The following is a 20,714-nucleotide window of genomic DNA, read 5'->3' on the forward strand; positions in this document are numbered from 1 at the left end:
GCTATGTGGGGTTGACAACAAGGCAGATGATACTCCAGAGCCTTCTACGGCTCTTATCGTGCAAGGTGGACATTTGCTCTTCTGCTAAACTGTGGTCCTCGAAGGCATCAGGGGGAAAAAACCTTGGCTGCTCCTTTTTAGTTTCTGCAATACTTTTTTGCTTTACCATGAAAAAGCAAAGACCGCTCTTATAGAGTGGCTCAAATAGATTCTGATGGAGACTTGGGACTATTTGAGAACACTTTACTTGTAAAGCGTTGGTGGATTTACATGTCTGTGGCGTCTTAAAATTGTATTTGGGAATTCCCTTCAAACATTTAAATAAAGACTGATGCAGGCTACTGTACTTGGGGCTGTTTTTCCATTGAATATATATAATGATTACTAAAGTGCTGAGACCACAAGGGGTGAAGTACATTCATTTATGTCAGAGGTGGGCAAATATATTGAGTTAACAAAATTAACATATATTTAACACACACACTATTTTATGCTTATAATTTTCCTTGAATTATTTGTTTAATTTTATGTGTAAAAGTGTCATACTATCAGCTGTATGTTCTCATGTCCCTTTTTTAGGAGCACTTTAAACATCAGAACACATCAAATTATCTAATTTAATTTTACAGCTTTATTTTTTTATTTTTTTACTAAAGAAGACCTTCGACTAGCAAGTCATATTGCCAGTTTGTATGTTAAAAGTTGAATTAATTAGAAAGCAACTGGAGGGCCGGATTCAAACGCTTGGTGGTTCGCATGTAGCCCCCGAGCCGTAGTTTGCCCACCCATGATTTATGTCAATGCGTGTTTTTTTTTTTCCAGAATCAGATTTATTGTGTTGTTTCCGACCTTTCAATCACCTGCGCTAACCAGTGTGCCTGTAACTGTCCATAACAAATAATAGGAGAGATATTGAATACAACTTTATTTTGTATAAAATTGTTTTTAAAAAAAAATTATATTCATTCATATGGCCCTGGTTAACCAATTCCCACAGGATAAAGTTCTCCACAACGTAGCTCAGTGCTACCCTAAATTATGAGGTAGAAGGCACACAGGCACAAATCACCCTGCTTCTTTAACCTGACCATGACTTTTCCCGTTTTTATTACAGGAATTTTCAATTTCTCATTTGGAAAAAAAAATTCTGTGAGGGGGGGGAGTAAAATGGAAATTATCCCAAATCTTGGCTCACTTTTGGTTCAAACTCATTTTTGACTTCATATGCAAAGTAACAAACATCAAACCGAGGCAGACTACTCCGACAATGGCTGCTATGGCTGACACGGCCAGCATGCTGGAATTCATACCAGTGTGATCAGCATCTGGAAAACAATGACAAAGGAAGTATTAAAGCAGGGGTCTCAAACTCAATTTACCTGGGGGGCCACTGGAGCTAGGGTCTGGGCTAGGCTGGGCCGCATCAGGTTTTCCAAAAAAAAAAACGCATTTATTAAAAACAGAAAAATATACAAACTTTTTCAGTGCTTTGGTTCTGATTTTCTACAATAAAAACTTTGATAAAACATTCCACTGTTCTCAAATATCTTAATTTTTATTTTTCTGCACAAAATAAGATGAAAAATAAATAAATCAAGAATAAAGAAAATCCATCAGTAATAAATAAATATAATAATAATAAAACGGCAAATAATAAAAACTTAAGAAACCACATATAGTTGGTGGGTAGACAAATTATTTTTTTCAGATTAAAATGAACAAAGCATTATTAGAGCCCTGTAGACATGACAAAACACGACTATAGTCACATTTATACTCTTTTTATTTACAACATATTGCGCAACTGCAGGGTCTTGAGACACATGCTAACTCGCAAACTAGAGAGCTAGCGACCTAAACGGTAGCCTTCAAGTTATTTCCTTTAAACTTAAATAGCCAAAAACTTACCACTTCCACACGGATAGGGAGGATAACTATTAACAGTTATTTAACCTTTAACATGAACATTAATCAAATGTAATAATTTTTTCTGGGTACATGATACCATACAGCATCCATATCAAACTTGCGCGGGCCGCACTAACATTAAACTTTCATATCAAGGCGAGGGCCTCAAACTAGTGTCCGCATGTTTGAGACCCCTGTATTAAAGTATTACTAATGCAATAATACACAAGGTCAAAAAATTTAAAATAATACATACCTCCGTCTGCTACCAAAGACCCTGCAAGAGAATTGCTCACGTTACTTGTCATAGAAATGAATAGTCTGTATGCAAGTAAAAATCCCAATCCTACCGTAGTTCAAGCGGATACTGATGGGGCCTGAGCTCACGGTGGCGATATCGCTCACTGTGGTGTCCTGGTTCTTTTTGATGCTACGGCGCCCCCTGGAGTTACCGGTGGTGGTGCAGTTCTGCAGGCGAATCGGGATAGTCATTAATTTATTCATTTTCTACCGCTTATCCTCACGAGGGTTGTGGGAGGATGTGATGGAACTTATCCCAGCTGTCTTCCACACCCTGGACTGGTGGCTTAGCCAATCACAGGGCACATATAGACAAACAACCATTCACACTCACATTCATACCTATGGACAATTTGGAGTCGCTAATTAACCTAGCATGTTTTTGGAATGTGGGAGGAAACGGGAGTACCCGGAAAAAAACCCACGCATGCACGGGGAGAACATGCAAACTCCACACAGAGATGGCCGAGGGTGGAATTGAACCAGTGTCTCCTAGCTGTGAGGTCTGTAAGGCCAATTTAATTATTTTATAATATTTTGTATATAATAATACAATATTATTATTATTATTATATATTTATTATATATATAATTTTTAAAGTTTTATATAATATATATATTATAATATTAAAAAAATTATAATGTTATATATTATATATATTATTATATAATTTGCTTGCTATTACGATAGCAAGCAAATTATATATATATAATAGCAAGTAGGAAACCTGGCACCTCTTTTTACTAGAGGTTAATTGGTTAAAAACCCGACTGCGAGATATAGGATTCATTGTTACTTTTTGTAGTTTGAGCAAAGATAACGTATTTCTGACTTTCTAAATATGGTTTTGTAACATTACTAGAGCTCTGTAGACATAAAATAATACCCCTATAGTCACCTTGAGACACTTCTTATTCATTGCAACACTTACGCAAGTGTATTTCCTCTAAACTTAAGCAGTCGGAATTGTACCACTTCCACACGAGATGGGAGGATAACCAAGGTTCCATTAGACTGACCTGAATGAGGTTAGGGCAATAGGTAGCCGCACAGAGTCGGGTGACACAGTGAATGTAGAAGGTGGAGACGCTGGTGTTAATATGCTGGACGAAGCGAAACGCTTCGAAGGAGAAGCGAGCTTGCTGAGACTCTCCATTTATGTCCATTATGGTCTGGGCGTCATGGTTACACCTTTAACACAACAAAAAAACATGTTTTTCTTTATACAACAAAGCAATTTTATTACAAATATTTTCATTCATTCATTCATTTTGTACTGCTTTTTCCTCACAAGGGACGCTAACGAGAGAATCCACGTCAACTGAGGCAGAATTGTGGCGGAAATTTGTTGATGTTAACCAAAAAACATGCAAACCGGGGCGGACGCTATCCAAGGTCCGATTGTCCTCGACTTGGTGTGTAAGAGACGTGAAAAAAATCATTCATTCATTTTCTACCGCTTATCCTCACAAGGGTCGTGGGAGTGCTGGAGCCTATCCCAGCTGTCTTCGGGCGAGAGGCGGGGTACACCCTGGACTGGTGGCCAGCCAATCACAGGGCACATATAGACAAACAACCATTCACACTCACATTCATACCTATGGACAATTTGGAGTCGCTAATTAACCTAGCATGTTTTTGGAATGTGGGAGGAAACCCACACATGCAAACTCCACACAGAGATGGCCGAGGGTGGAATTGAACCCTGGTTTCCTAGCTGTGAGGTCTGCGCGCTAACCACTACATCACCGTGCCGCCTACAAATATTTCACTAATTTTAATATAGTCTGTGTCGTACCGTACAGCAACACAAACAAAGCATAGTATGAACAAATGTAGTACCCAGAAATGAATATATGAATATATTATAATGTATTATGTACATTATAATGCATATTATAAATTATATATGTATGTATTATAATGCATCTGTTTTTACTGAACTCTATTTTTATTTTTCTCTACTGTAAAGCGTCTTTGAGTACTTTGAAAAGCGCTATACAAATAAAATGTATTATTATTATTATTATATACTGTATTATATACTATGTCATGTAGTACTATGGAAATGTTTTGGATCATAACTCACCCCACAAAGAGATCATGAAAGACCGTATTCACTGGAAAAGGTGACACTGTAGCGTAGCATCGGTCCAGGAGAACATTCAGTCTGTGAGGAGAAGATTCTGTTGTCAAATTACAAAAATCATTTGCCATTTTCATATTAATATTTGAAAATATGAAATTATTTTGGTTGGATTTGGTTTTACTCAAGATTTTTTTTTATTGTTTATACTTCTCTACTTCAATTTCACTGATGCTGGAAAAGTCTATTCATACATTTTTAAAAGAGACTGAATTTTTAAAAAATAATTTAAATCTGATTCATCGATTAATTGAAGAAATAATTGACCGATTATTGGTCAATTGTTATTGTAATGTTCGGTGAGACACACAAGCACCAGACTTGATTGCAGGTTTCAATGATTTTCCCAACATAAAAAGTTATAATAATAAAAATCCCCGATGCGGCTGTAACCCACGCAAGCAAACACTCAACTCGGCTCTCCTAGCAACACACATTTATAGCAACACACACGAGCACGAGTCTTATTTATGTCTCAAATGGCTTATTTACTCTTACTATGTCAACTATATTGGGTATTTGCTCTCACTATGTCAATTATATTGGGTAATACATATGTAAATGTGACTATAGGGGTGTTATTTAATGACTTGAGGGCTCTAATAATGTAAATAAAATGATTTTTTTTTTTGCTTTAACTACATTACAAAAGTGGCACTTACTTGTTGGTGAGGTTTGATGCTTTAATTTGAACAAAAATCCTACTCTTTAGTTCAAGTCCTCCTGGGGGGATCTGTAGTATCATGGTGTACTGGTTGTCCTTGAAGTACAAAAGAAAGTACAAGTCATTGCTATATATATATATGTTATATTGTATCAATGCACACTGTAGTATTTGCATGCATTGCATGTGTGCTATAACAATTTTATATTCATTTCGATTTGGGCGTTTTGAGGAAGCAGATGGGCACATTTTCATGACTTTCGTACCGAGTAGAGCTGCATGCTCAACGTGCTGATGAAACTCCCATTGCTGTCCTTTACAGACACACTGGCTCCAGACCTGATATGACAAAATATGACTTGTCAAGATGGTTTTTAAATAAAAAAAAAAAACAGGTCATTGTTTTTACAAACATGGGTGAACAACACCGTTCAAAGCAGGATTGAAGCCTTTTTAGAAACACATGTAAGAAGAACAGAAGTCACCGCCGTGTAGTATATCAACTTGACCTAATTAGCATATATTGCAGTCTTCCGTTTACGGTATTCAGTATTACGAGGTTTTGTGGTTCCTAAATTACTTCTAATTGCATGTTTGGTCTGTACTCTTATAATAGTTTCACTATTTTTATTATATTAAGTTTTGCAACCACGACTCTTATCGACTAGCTATTTAGTTTCCTGTGTCGTAGTTTAGGTCGTTGGTGGAAATATCGGTGCATTTCACTGTCTGGAATGTTAACAGCGTTCGTAATAGTAATTAATTAGATTAATTAGATACTGGAAATAGCACTGTTGATAACACTATTATTTATAATGCTGTTTTGTGCAACATTGTAGGTGACAGTAGTAGTAGTGTAATATCTAAACATATACGTCTTAAATAATTATTATAATTATTTTCTATATAATAATACAATATTATTATTATTATACATATTTATTTCCTATATATAATATATAATTTTTAAAATTATATATATATATAATAATTATATATATAATTTTTAAAATTATATATTATATATATATATATTATATATTATATATATCATTATTATTATATATAATATATATAGATATTATAATTAAAAATTTATTAGAATTAATAATTAATAATTAAAATTTATAATATCAAACTATTGTTCGAATATGCTGAAGGCCAATTTATTTATTTTATAATATTTTATATATAATAATACAATATTATTATTATTATTATACATATTTATTTCCTATATATAATATATAATTTTAAAAATTCTATATATAATTATTATATATATTATATATATATATTATATATTATATATATCATTATTATTATATATAATATATATAGATATTATAATTAAAAATTTATTACAATTAATAATTAATAATTAAAAATTATAATATCAAACTATTGTTTGAATATGCTGAAGGCCAATTTATTTATTTTATAATATTTTATATATAATAATACAATATTATTATTATATATGATATATATAATTTTTAAAATTATATAATATATATATATAATTATAAAATAATACAATATATATATATTTATATAAATATAAATACAAAAAAATTATAATGTTATATATTATATATATTTTATATTATTATATTATATTGTTACAATATGCTGATGGCCAATTAAAAAAAGAGAAATATTCCCCATATCACAAAGAGAGCTAAATAGGGATGTCCGATAATTATCGGTATAATAATCGGTTGACATCCGTATGAAAACCGATATTTTAAAAATATACAGGAGATATGTCATGTTACACATATTGGTATCGGGAATTTACAGAGTTTATAATATCTGCATATCGGTTTTGGGCAAAAAAAAAAAAAGCTAATATCGGACATCCCTACTAATAAGAGTTCGTAATAGCAAGCAAATAGCAAGTAGGAAACCTGGCATCACTTGGACGTTGGAGAATCCGCTGCACAGGTAAATTCAAAATGTCTACTTGAACAATCCAATGAGTACATTTCAGTTTGCTTGGAAATTCTAAATGCACTCACACACTCATTTGTGTATTGTTGATCAGGTACTGCAGAGGGTAGCGGCAGGAGAACCTGTAAATCACCTCTTGGTGGTAGGAAATGGCTCCCGTGCTGGGGTCCTTAGAGCCCACCATGCCTGAGATGTTGATGTACTGGACAGTGGAGAAGTCTGAAAACACTCCGGTTCCCACCTCCTGGCTGACCTTTCACGGAGGAAAAAAGATCCTCAGTCCAGAGGTCAGTGCTGAGTAAAAACGATTTATCCACATGGAGAATAGCGATCATAATAACCTACTATTAACGAGCTGGAACATGTAGTGATGGCTTCTTCTGTGATGGAGATATTGAATTTGATGACAGGCGGGTCTGCTGTCCAGTCAGGAGTCCCTTTACATTGACGTTTGGAGTGCTCGTAGTTGAGCGACATCAATGACTCGTTGTAGCCATTGAAGTAGATCGGACACAGAAGGATTTGGAGGCTTACCTCCTGAGAGCCGCAGAAAACCTCAATGTCAGAGTTGGCTGCAAAGTCGAGATCAGAAAGCTGAACATAAACAGTGCAGGTCTAAAATAGACCTGTTATATATATATATATATATATATATATATATATATATATATATAATGTCCTGTTTACTGTTTATTGGAGTATTGGTGTGTCTATTTTGGACTCAAGACCCTCCTGCTAGCTTGATGTTGACGTTCACCTCCAATTTTGTATACAAAAAAAATAATAATAATGAAAAAAATAATAAAAATAAAATAAAACTAAAATAATAAAAATGTAATAATAATATAAATAAAAATGATTAAATTCTCTCTTCACTTGCCATTGTTTACTCATGACACCATCCAGGATTAAGCCCTAAATATTCCTCACATACTTATTAAACACATTTAAAATCTAAAATGACTTCCGGTTGCGGTTGCCATTTTGTTAGCATGCTAAGCATGTTTTTAAGATACACAGATGTAATAACAACACGACAAGACACGCTCCATATTGTACGCTAACGGGAGAATTCACATAAACTGAGGCAGAATTATGGCGGAAATTTGTCGATGTTAACCAAAACACATGCAAACCAGGGCAAACGCTATCCAAGGTCTAATTGTCCTCGACTTGATGTGTAAGAGATGTGAAAAAAATTAATTCATTAATTTCCTCACGAGGGCCGCAGAGGGTGCTGGAGCCTATCCCGGCTGTCTTCAGGGGAGAGGCGGGGTACACCCTGGACTGGTGGCCAGCCAATCACAGGGCACATATAGACAAACAACCATTCACACTCACATAACCTAGCATGTTTTTGGAATGTGGGAGGAAACCAGAGTACCTGGAGAAAACCCACGCATGCACAGGGAGAACATGCAAACTCCACACAGAGATGGGTGGGATTGAATTTGGGTCTCCTAGCTGTGAGGTCCGTGTGCTAACCACTTGTTCGCCGTGCAGCCCATATGAAAAAAATATTTTATTTGAATATTTTTTTTTGTTTATTATCTACAGTATACCTTTGACTACATGATAATTTTGTCCAACTATGTTGAAATCAAACATGCCCGACATTATGCGCATAATAAAATTGCATTGCAAGTTTTTCATCACCTATTTTTTTGGCATAAGTAGACATACAATAATGAGAGTTAAACAGTTCTTTGTCTAGGGTGCCATAATAATAATCATTTAAAGACATCACTGCTCCTGAAAAATAATAAATATAAATATATTTATTTATAAATAAATAAATAACTACACAAAAGTGCCTGCATAGGAACTGGAGACATTAAAAAAAAACAGCCAAAGGTGAGTGTGGTTGGATGATGTGATGTTTGCTTCCACTGACCTGGACGTCGAAATGTGGATTTTCCAATGCAGGCATGTTGAGCTTTTGTTAGGAGAGATGTAAGTTGAAAAGCAAGAAGAACCAGCCACATTATGCTCAAAACTGCTGTAAAATCATAATCATAATAATCATAATAATTAGTGAATCCCTTATTTAAATTTTTTGAAATATTTAAAATGCAAACTGTTGTATTATAATAATAATAATAATTATTATAATTCAAGTTTTTCTATACCTTTCAAGGATGGCCAAAGAGTGTTTCCTGACCACTTTCCTTCAGTCGGTCTTCTCTGCCTTTGCTGTTGCAATCAGGCACTCTGTCATTTATACTGGCCTCGTTTTCAGCTCAAGAGAACTTCATAGGAAGCCTACAGACAAGAAAGGGAAAGGGAAGAGTAACATAAGCTGTGGAGGAATGCATAACCAGGTCATCTGAGTGTACCGGAACACAATAGATGGACATATATGTTATGTCCTTAGTGTGTGTGTGTGTGTGTGTGTGTGGAGGGGGGGGGGGGGGGGGGGGGGCAGTATGCCAGGTAACTTTGATTACAACATCGGCTTTTAGTCACGGTGATGATGGTTTATTTGTTTACAAGTTACACTAGTCTGAAGAACATCACTTTTGGTCAAAAAGGAGTAGGAAGAAGCAGATTTAATTGAATCTTGTCTTTGACATATTAAACCACGGGTGTCCAGAGTGTGGCCCGGGGGCCGTTTTCAGCCCACAGGTGTTTTTTTTAAAAATCACATATAGTTTTATCAATATAAAGTCACAATTACAAAAAAAATGTAGAAGAAGAAAATTTAAATATTAATATTTAAATAAACAACAATAGCAGAAATGGAAAAAATAAAGTCAAAATACGAGAAAAAAGGTGAAATGTTACAAACACAAGCTTAGTACTTTTTGTGAAGCTGTAGTAGCCAAGATATAAGTTATGGATATAAGTTTGAAAGAGAAAACTGACATGTGGAACATTTAAAAGAAAAAAAAACAATAAAAAAGTTACAACTTCCCAAGAATTACATTGGAATATGAGGAATCTCTATCCTGATGACCCTGATATATTACAAATCTAGGATTGAGATGGTGCATCTCAAGAAGTGGTTAGTGCATGGGCCTCACAGCTAGGAAACCCGAGTTCAATTCCACCCTCTGCCATCTCTGTGTGTGGAGTTTGCATGTTCTCCCCGTGCATGCGTGGGTTTTCTCCGGGTACTCCGGTTTCCTACCACATTCCAAAAACATGCTAGGTTAATTAGCAACTCCAAATTGTCCATAGGTATGAATGTGAGTGTGAATGGTTGTTTGTCTATATGTGCCCTGTGATTGGCTGGCCACCAGTCCAGGGTGTACCCCGCCTCTTGCCCGAAGACAGCTGGGATAGGCTCCAGCACCCCCCGCGACCCTCGTGAGGATAAGCGGTAGAAAATGAATTAATGAATTTTTTTCACATCTCTTACACATCAAGTCGAGGACAATTGGACCTTGGATAGCGTCCGCCCCGGTTTGCATGTTTTTTGGTTAACATCGACAAATTTCCGCCTCAATTCTGCCTCAGTTGACGTGGATTATCTCGTTAACGTACAATATGGAGCGTGTCTTGTCGTGTTGTTATTACATCTGTGTATCTTAAAAACATGCTTAGCATGCTAACAAAATGGCAACCGCAACCGGAAGTCATTTTAGACTTTAAATGTGTTTAATAAGTATGTGAGGAATATTTAGGGCTTAATCCTGGATGGTGTCATGAGTAAACAATGGCAAGTGAAGAGAGAATTTAATCATTTTTATTTATATTATTATTAAATTTTTGTTATTATTTTTTTTAAATATTTTTTGATACAAAATTGAAGGTGAACGTCACCATCAAGCTAGTGTCTTGTCGTGTTGTTATTACATCTGCATATCTCAAAACAGCGTGTGACCCTCGTGAGAATAAGTGGTAGAAAATGAATGAATGAATTTGATTTTTTTTGGCAGAAATCATCAAACATAACGCCATAAACACAAGAAAAAGCTGCAAATATACATGTAGGGATGTGGTAAGCAACTGTATGGCATTAGCTATGTTGCCTAATACCCCGCCCACAGGTCCTAGATAACCTGCTGTGGTCACTTACGGTGTGTTTGGGTTATGTCTCAGAAGCCTCTCAGATACACACGAAGGCTAATGATCTCCATGTAAGCCCATCTCCACTCTATTGTCTCTTTCTAGTCTGAGGGATCCTGGAGGCCATCTGGAAGTATTTTGGGTTCAAGTAACAGTCGTTGAAGGTTTTGTTTGAAAGGGTGTGCCTTTCTCCCCAACTTTGAAACGGTGTGAGACGACCCAATTTTTTGACAAAGCAAACAGCCCCAGGCGGAATTGGGGCAGATGTGGGAAAAACGGTAGTTACGTTTTTTGTGGAGAAGAATACAGTCTTTGTTGACCGCTTTCTTGCAAAAATATGCAAGAACCAATTCAACGGGTATTACGCAACAAGAAGGTTAGGTTCTGATGAGGTAACTTGGTCAACATGTTCTTGTTGTCTGTATTAATCTCTCTAGAATCCATTTTTAAAATAACAACTTTAAGCCACCGACAATTTGGAGTCAATGTTTGCTATACATTCAATGATACTGTAGTTTATGTCAGTAGCTAAACTTTGTCAAATCTGTATTATTAGCTGATGGTAAACATACAGTAAATTATGTGCGGTGTGGCTAATTAATTGCTTATGTAAATATTAATCAAAGACAACACAAAATACAGTTTTTAAGTGAGACTTTTTTTAAGGGAAAACAAATCCAAATGTTTGCGATAACTTGCAATGAGTGAAATACGACTTTTTTTTATTCAAAAGCGTAACTATTTTACCATTTTGAGCCGGAAAAGCATTTCATTGGTTGTGCACGCCGAGGTGTTGCAATGCTGCATCTGCCCAGAAGGAGGCTGACATCATTGCAGCACCCCAGCAGTCATAACCAATGAAATGTTTGCGATAACTTGCAATGAGTAAAATACGATTTTTTTTTTAATTTGAAAGAGTAACTATTTTACCATTTTGAGCCGGAAAAGCATTTCATTGGTTATGCATGCCGAGGTGTTGCAATGCTGCATCTGCCCAGAGGGAGGCTGACATCATTGCAGCACCCCAGCAGTCATAACCAATGAAATGTTTGCGATAACTTGCAATGAGTAAAATACGACTTTTTTTAAATTTAAAAGCGTAACTATTTTACCATTTTGAGCCGGAAAAGCATTTCATTGGTTATGCATGCCGAGGTGTTGCAATGCTGCATCTGCCCAGAGGGAGGCTGACATCATTGCAGCACCCCAGCAGTCATAACCAATGAAATGTTTGCGATAACTTGCAATGAGTAAAATACGACTTTTTTTAAATTTAAAAGCGTAACTATTTTACCATTTTGAGCCGGAAAAGCATTTCATAGGTTATGCACGCCGAGGTGTTGCAATGCTGCATCTGCCCAGAGGGAGGCTGACAGCATTGCAGCACCCCAGCAGTCATAACCAATGAAATGTTTGCGATAACTTGCAATGAGTGAAATACGACTTTTTTTATTTATTTAAAAGAGCAACTATTTTACCTTTTTGAACCGGAAAAGCATTTCATTGGTTATGCACGCCGAGGTGTTGCAATGCTGCATCTGTCCAGAGGGAGGCTGACATCATTGCAGCACCCCAGCAGTCATAACCAATGAAATGTTTGCGATAACTTGCAATGAGTGAAATACGACTTTTTTTATTTATTTAAAAGAGCAACTATTTTACCTTTTTGAGCCGGAAAAGCATTTCATTGGTTATGCACGCCGAGGTGTTGCAATGCTGCATCTGCCCAGAGGGAGGCTGACATCATTGCAGCACCCCAGCAGTCATAACCAATGAAATGTTTGCGATAACTTGCAATGAGTAAAATACGACTTTTTTTAAATTTAAAAGCGTAACTATTTTACCATTTTGAGCCGGAAAAGCATTTCATAGGTTATGCACGCCGAGGTGTTGCAATGCTGCATCTGCCCAGAGGGAGGCTGACAGCATTGCAGCACCCCAGCAGTCATAACCAATGAAATGTTTGCGATAACTTGCAATGAGTGAAATACGACTTTTTTTATTTATTTAAAAGAGCAACTATTTTACCTTTTTGAACCGGAAAAGCATTTCATTGGTTATGCACGCCGAGGTGTTGCAATGCTGCATCTGTCCAGAGGGAGGCTGACATCATTGCAGCACCCCAGCAGTCATAACCAATGAAATGTTTGCGATAACTTGCAATGAGTGAAATACGACTTTTTTTATTTATTTAAAAGAGCAACTATTTTACCTTTTTGAGCCGGAAAAGCATTTCATTGGTTATGCACGCCGAGGTGTTGCAATGCTGCATCTGCCCAGAGGGAGGCTGACATCATTGCAGCACCCCAGCAGTCATAACCAATGAAATGCTTTGCTAGGGTGAAATGAATTATGGCTTTTAAATATGAAACTCTCACTTGTATGCTATTCTTTTGCGTGTTAAGTCGCTGTGTGACAAATTTAGTGTTTTTTGTCAGACTGTTATATTGAGTATAATGGGTTGACAAACTCATCACGAGTTCGCTGATAAATCGTGATTGGCTCCTACCAAAGGAAAATAAATTCAATTTTCCCGTCTTTTGGTTCTTTATTTGAAGAATTCTAGTAGAATTATGAATTGCATCTTAAGGTCACTCTAATGTTACTTAGATGTTGTTTTTTTTCACGCCATGCCATTTGTCACAAGAGCTGGGGGAAAGTGACATATTACATCTAAAGTTCCCACAGTGGAAACCACACTTCTATGATGTCACGGAATGCCCCCCACTGTAGTCGAAATAAATAAATTGAAGAGGAAACATGTCATTGCTCAGCGCTGTGACTGAGTGACAGCAATGGAGATGAAACTGAAGCTTGCCATCTTTATGTCGTTAATACAAGGTGAGACTTTTACTATTGATACTGGGACAAATAATTAATAAGTGGGGTATTTTTATGATATACAGTACTGTAATGTTTTGTTTTGTTTTTTTGAGAATTGATACATGTGGTTGAATGTGTTTAGGAGTTACGTAATGACGACTTTACTCACTTATTGTTATATGGTAAACATTTCAAACGGCTGTCACTCAACCCCTTGGAAAGAATATGAACAAAAGCTTCTTTTCTATTTAAAAGTCCCTTTTTTTTACTTTCTCTTTCATTGTGAAAGCTCTAACCACGTTATTTCCTGTGAGAGATACAAGGGGTTGACAATTTCCATTGTTCACTAGCAATGGATGCGAATATATAATCACATATTTATAAATGATTGTTGATGACATGCACAGAGAGCAAGTGTACTCTTGTGTTTTTTTCCAATGCAGTTTCACTTGCAGTTTTGCAACGAGTCACCGTGAGGAAGGGTCACACTGTAAGCTTATCCTGCCCCCTTGTAAATGGACCCAGGCACCATGTTGAATGGAAGAACCCTGATGGTTATATTATGTTCTTCAATAACAATAAGGGTAAATACAGCACATTTTACTCCAGTATTAACTTACCGTCCAAGTTTTATTTTTTTTTAAATATTGAGCATTTTTATTTCTATTTCAGTTTTAAAGGACATGCGTTACAGCATAAGCAACCTAACCAAATCGGAATCCACCCTGAGAATTTCCAAGGTCTCTTTCAAAGACGGGGGCAACTACACATGCTGCCAATATGGCAGCCATGTCATAGAAAAGAAAATGGAGTTGACGGTGTTAGGTGGGTATAAAGTTGTTATTTTGGTGTCTCTGTTGCAGTAAATGTCAGATGATGTTCTCATCACTCGTCATCTATTGCTGATCCCCTTTATAGGTGTCCCTAAAATGAGAGTAACAAAGCACAGAGGGAGATTTGTTGTACATTGTACTGCTGAAGGGAACCATCATCCTCCTCAGATCTCTTGGAAATTGGATTATGGACCTGAGTTTCTGGGTAAGTTGACAAAATAGGGGTTAAAATGTGGATTCTCAGGGCATTGGATCAATCGGAACTGGATTGTTGACGTTAGGAGACGTTTCACCTCCAGTCTGAGCCTGTTCCTGCTCAGTGGCTCCTCGGTTTCATCAATATATGGGAACATTACAATACATGGGTTCTGGTGATCTAATTTGCTGTAGTGCCTAGTGTCGCCAATAAGGTGCCTAGTGGCATCAAGTGGCTCAAACTGCCTCCCAACTGCCGGCAAAAATTAAGTTTGGCAGCAAAAGAAATTCTAAATGTTTAGAATCTTTGTCACGCCACTTGCATTAAGCAATCGGCACCAAGTGGAACCAAACAATCCACCTATTGGAATCCACTGGAATGTAATGGCACAAGCCAAGTTGCCCCAATGATGCTAGGAGTCCACTGTGCCGGCGCCAGTTGGTGCCAGTTTGCGGCAATCTAATTTGCTGTGGCGCCTACTGTCGCCAATAAGGTGCCTAGTGGCATCCAGTGGCTCAAACTGCCTCCCAACTGGCTCGTGGTGACCCGTAACGGCGGCAAAAATTTTGTTTGGCGGCAAGAACATTTCTAAATGTTTACAATCTTCGTCACTCCACTTGCATCAAGCAGTCGGCGCCAAGTGGAACCAAATGTCGCAAACAATCCGCCTATTGGAATCCACTGGAATGTAATGACACGAGCCAAGTTGCGCCAATGATGCTAGGAGTCCACTGTGCCGGCGCCAGTTAGTGCCAGTTTGTGGTAATCTAATTTGCTGTGGAGCCTAGTGGCACCAATAAGGTGCCTAGTGGCATCCAGTGGCTCAAACTGCCTCCCAACTGGCTCGTGGTGACCCGTAACGGCGGCAAAAATTTTGTTTGGCGGCAAGAAAATTTCTAAATGTTTACAATCTTCGTCACTCCACTTGCATCAAGCAGTCGGCGCCAAGTGGAACCAAATGTCGCAAACAATCCGCCTATTGGAATCCACTGGAATGTAATGGCGCGAGCCAAGTTGCCCCAATGAAGTCCACTGTGCCGGCGCCAGTTGGTGCCAGTTATGTGATTGCCGCATAGTGGCTCACTGTGGTGCCGAATAACGGCAAGATGGCAACATGTCGAGCGAACAGTAATTCACATAAACTTTGGTGCGGACTGGCACCAACTGGCGCCGGCACAGTGGACTCTTAGCATGACGCCCAGTTTGTGTTCCAGTGGGTGGTGTGAGTCAAAGAGTTTGTTTCGGTTAGTGTGGGTGGAGGCACGTCACAGTCCAAAAATAGGCAACTTTTTTTTTTTTGCACTGAGTTAATTTGTTGGGTGAAGGCTAGCAATTCTTGGCCAATTCTTGATATTCAAATATCCACATATCTGTTCCAGTGACTTGGTGTTGTTCCCTTAAAGAAAGTCATTAAACCTGTTTTATTCCACAGGTAATGCCCAAGTCGGATATGTCGGTAAAAAGTATGTTTCCACGGATATGGTACAATTTCAGTCAGTAGATACCAGAGTTGCGGTGAAATGCATCATTCGCCATCCTTTTCTGCCTTTCGAACAACTGATGAACTTTGTCAAAATTGGCAGAAACTGTAAGTATCATAGCTATACTAATGCAAATAATGTAAGAATACTTATGTTAAATCACATTTCAGGGGGGTGATAATCTATTTTTTACACTTGTTTTTGCAGCACCAAGGCCAACCACAACAACAAATCAAACCATATGGAATACAACAAGCATACCAGGTATCAGTGTGTGATTATTATTGTAGCCTGACACTATCTATTAATATTGGTAACACAAGTAAGATTACGTAATTACATAAACCTTGCCTCGTTTTTTAATGACACTGCATTGGTTGTTTTCCCAGTGGGTTCCAGTGACCCAGATATGTATACAGGAAATAGGCAAACTTCACCATTACTGGTCTTCTTGGTGACAAGCCTAATTGTTGCTCTTGTGGCGGTGATTATTTTTTTTATCCTGAAGTTACGGAGAGCACATGTCCTATGGATAAAAGGTAAGTTCTTATGCAGTTTATATATTTAATATACAATGACTGTTAATTAAGTAACAGGAACTCTATGTACTCAGATGTGAGTCGCCCCAAAAACGTTGCTTATTCTATTTTATTGTAGATTAGTGATGGGAAAATTTTACTGACTCGAGTTCTTCTGTACTGAATTGGGTAGTCTTTTCGATCGAGTCAGTAAAACCAGAGTCTGTGTCGACTTATGAAACAGTGAAATGTGAGTCTTTCTCGAATACCCTTGAGATGGTGAAACTCGAGTCTTCGTTGAGCAACTGTGAGTCAATGAAACCAGAGTCTCTGGGAACTTGTGAGTCAGTGTAATTCGAGTCTTGGCCGAGCACCAGTGAATCGGTAAAAATCGAGTCTTCATTGAACACATGTGAGTCAGTGAAACTCTTGTCTTTGTCAACCGTTGAGTAAGTGAAACCCAAGTCTATGTCGACCTGTGAATCAGTGAAAGTCAAGTCTTTCTCGAGTACCCTTGAGTTGGTGAAACTTGAGTCTTTGTTGAGTCAATGAAACCAGAGTCTCTGGCAACTCGTGAGTCAGTGTAATTCGAGTCTTGGCCGGGCACCAGTGAATCGGTAAAAATCGAGTCTTCATTGAACACATGTGAGTCAGTGAAACTCTTGTCTTTGTCAACCGTTGAGTAAGTGAAACCCAAGTTTATGTCAATCTGTGAGTCAGTGAAACTCAAGTCTTTCTCAAGTACCCTTGAGTTGGCGAAAATTGAGTCTTTGTTGAGCAACTGAGTCAATGAAACCAGAGTCTCTGGCAACTTGTGAGTCAGTGTAATTCGAGTCTTGGCTGGGCACCAGTGAACCGGTAAAAATCGAGTCTTCATTGAACACATGTGAGTCAGTGAAACCGGACTCTCTGGCAACTTGTGAGTCAGTGTAATTCAAGTCTTGGCCGGGCACCAGTGAATCGGTAAAAATCGAGTCTTCATTGAACACATGTGAGTCAGTGAAACTCTTGTCTTCGTCAACCGGTGAGTGAGTGAAACCTAAGTCTATGTCGACCTGTGAATCAGTGAAACTCAAGTCTTTCTTGAGTACCCTTGAGTTGGTGAAACTTGAGTCTTTGTTGAGTCAATGAAACCAGAGTCTCTGGCAACTCGTGAGTCAGTGTAATTCGAGTCTTGGCCGGGCACCAGTGAATCGGTAAAAATCGAGTCTTTATTGAACACATGTGAGTCAGTGAAACTCTTGTCTTTGTCAACCGTTGAGTAAGTGAAACCCAAGTCTATGTCGACCTGTGAATCAGTGAAAGTCAAGTCTTTCTCGAGTACCCTTGAGTTGGTGAAACTTGAGTCTTTGTTGAGTCAATGAAACCAGAGTCTCTGGCAACTCGTGAGTCAGTGTAATTCGAGTCTTGGCCGGGCACCAGTGAATCGGTAAAAATCGAGTCTTTATTGAACACATGTGAGTCAGTGAAACTCTTGTCTTTGTCAACCGTTGAGTAAGTGAAACCCAAGTCTATGTCGACCTGTGAATCAGTGAAAGTCAAGTCTTTCTCGAGTACCCTTGAGTTGGTGAAACTTGAGTCTTTGTTGAGTCAATGAAACCAGAGTCTCTGGCAACTCGTGAGTCAGTGTAATTCGAGTCTTGACCGGGCACCAGTGAATCGGTAAAAATCGAGTCTTCATTGAACATAAGTGAGTCAGTGAAACTCTTGTCTTCGTCAACCGGTGAGTGAGTGAAACCCAAGTCTATGTCGACCTGTGAATCAGTGAAACTCAAGTCTTTCTCAAGTACCCTTGAGTTGGTGAAACTTGAGTCTTTGTTGAGTCAATGAAACCAGAGTCTCTGGCAACTCGTGAGTCAGTGTAATTCGAGTCTTGGCCGGGCACCAGTGAATCGGTAAAAATCGAGTCTTCATTGAACACATGTGAGTCAGTGAAACTCTTGTCTTTGTCAACCGTTGAGTAAGTGAAACCCAAGTTTATGTCGACCTGTGAATCAGTGAAAGTCAAGTCTTTCTCGAGTACCCTTGAGTTGGTGAAACTTGAGTCTTTGTTGAGTCAATGAAACCAGAGTCTCTGGCAACTCGTGAGTCAGTGTAATTCGAGTCTTGGCCGGGCACCAGTGAATCGGTAAAAATCGAGTCTTCATTGAACACGTCAGTCAGTGAAACTCTTGTCTTTGTCAACCGGTGAGTAAGTGAAACTCAAGTCTTTCTCGAGTACCCTTGAGATGGTGAAACTTGAGTCTTCGTTGAGCAACTGTGAGTCAATGAAACCGGAGTCTCTGGCAACTCGTGAGTCAGTGTAATTCGAGTCTTGGCCGGGCACCAGTGAATCGGTAAAAATCGAGTCTTCATTGAACACGACAGTCAGTGAAACTCTTGTCTTTGTCAACCGGTGAGTAAGTGAAACTCAAGTCTTTCTCGAGTACCCTTGAGTTGGTGAAACTCCAGTCTTTGTTGGGCACCGCTGAGTCAGTGAAACTGGAGTCTCTGGCAACTCGTGAGTCAGTGTAATGTAAGTCTTTGAAACCCCAGTTTCATCCACCTGTGAGTCAGGGAAACTCAGGTCCTCATCAAGAACTTGTGAGTCAGTGAAATTTGAGTCTTGGTCGGGCACCCATGAATCAGTGAAAATCGAGTCTTCGTCTAACACATGTGAGTCAGTGAAACTCAAGTCTTCATCTAGAACTTGTGAGTCAGTGAAATTTGAGTCTTGGCCGGGCACCCATGACTCAGTGAAAATCAAGTCTTCGTCTAACACATGTGAGTCAGTGAAACTCTTTGTCGTCAACCGGTGAATAAGTGAAACTAGGCATTGTCAAGGAGCCGTGAGTCAGTGAAACTCGCTATTGAGAAAGTGAATCGGTCATTTTGTTGTCTGTGATGCAACTTTTATTGTGAAATGTCATATTTTACATGTTGACAATGTTGTTATAGAAAATGAAGACTCAGATCTTTCAGAAGAGAGTGGGAAATCAAAATCAAGACCAGAGGAGGTATCCCAGGGTCATAATCGAAGAGGTACTCAAGATTTATACCATATTTATTAACATTCATGCTTCCAACTCGTTACTGTGGTGAACATTGTTTTTATTAATTGAGGACTGGAATGCTCACTAGTACATATTTGAAGAAATCTATCTCACTCTCTCAGGTTTCTTCAGCACAGTTTTTACACAATATTCTCTTGAAACAAGCATGCCTTCAAGAGGACCTTCAGTTGAGGCGACTGTCGGGAGAACAGAACACACTTCGGCCAAATGTGACATGAAGGAGACGGAGCTTTAACCATGGACTACTAGCACAACTTTTATAATTGATGGATGACAAATATATAATACAGTGAAGTGTATTGTACTGTTTCCATACTTAGTGTTTACACTGAAAATGAAGATCAGCCCACCTGTGATGTACTTGAAATTTGTCAAATAAATTGTTTAAATGTTGCTTTGAATTTTTTTTTGCTAAAACATGCATACTTTTAATATTTTTGATTACAAATATAAAATATTTAGATTGTATATTCGTCTATAACCGATTTGGCTGCGGGATCAACCATCAGATTCCTTAAATGACAAGCCGCGACACATGCAGTTTTCACTATCATTACTATTTCATATTTAATGATATATTTAACCAGTTCATAATCATCTATAGTGCCATAATCTATAATGTCATCACAACAAGTGATTTTCACCGCAAATCAGGGGTGCCTAAACCGTGGCACGCAGGCCGTTTGTGCATCAAGGCACATTGTAAAGAATAAAAAATCTTTAAAAAAACAACAGCAAAAATGTATATTGCGGATAATAATAAAGATAATAATAAATATGATAATAAAGTACATATATTAAGAAAAAGGTAATATTCTAACAAGGAA

The 20,714-nt window shown here is 37.9% G+C and overlaps 2 protein-coding genes across 2 annotated transcripts; one reads left to right on the forward strand and one right to left on the reverse strand.

The window, feature by feature from the left end:
• Position 1: 1 nt before the first annotated feature.
• LOC131138312 (zona pellucida-like domain-containing protein 1) lies at positions 2-12,705 on the reverse strand. The gene is made up of 13 exons (XM_078787937.1): positions 12,646-12,705; positions 9,102-9,165; positions 8,867-8,908; positions 7,318-7,544; positions 7,041-7,225; positions 5,286-5,358; positions 5,018-5,115; positions 4,299-4,379; positions 3,229-3,400; positions 2,259-2,376; positions 2,165-2,185; positions 1,267-1,325; positions 2-160 (listed from the first exon to the last, which is right to left on the reverse strand). Exons 1-13 carry the CDS (start codon positions 12,703-12,705, stop codon positions 2-4), a joined length of 1,359 nt encoding a protein of 452 aa, XP_078644063.1.
• Positions 12,706-14,253: 1,548 nt separating this feature from the next.
• On the forward strand, positions 14,254-20,240 carry crtam (cytotoxic and regulatory T cell molecule). Its single transcript, XM_078787760.1, has 8 exons — positions 14,254-14,390; positions 14,479-14,631; positions 14,725-14,844; positions 16,268-16,423; positions 16,524-16,580; positions 16,706-16,855; positions 19,772-19,855; positions 19,989-20,240. The coding sequence occupies exons 1-8, from the start codon at positions 14,369-14,371 to the stop codon at positions 20,120-20,122; spliced, it is 876 nt and encodes a 291-aa protein (XP_078643886.1). The 5' UTR covers positions 14,254-14,368; the 3' UTR covers positions 20,123-20,240.
• The last annotated feature ends 474 nt before the right edge of the window (positions 20,241-20,714 follow it).

This window comes from Doryrhamphus excisus, linkage group LG21 (assembly GCF_037039965.1).
Source record: "Doryrhamphus excisus strain RoL-2023G ecotype Guam linkage group LG21, RoL_Dexc_Guam_v1.1, whole genome shotgun sequence".
NCBI classification, from domain to species: domain Eukaryota; kingdom Metazoa; phylum Chordata; class Actinopteri; order Syngnathiformes; family Syngnathidae; genus Doryrhamphus; species Doryrhamphus excisus.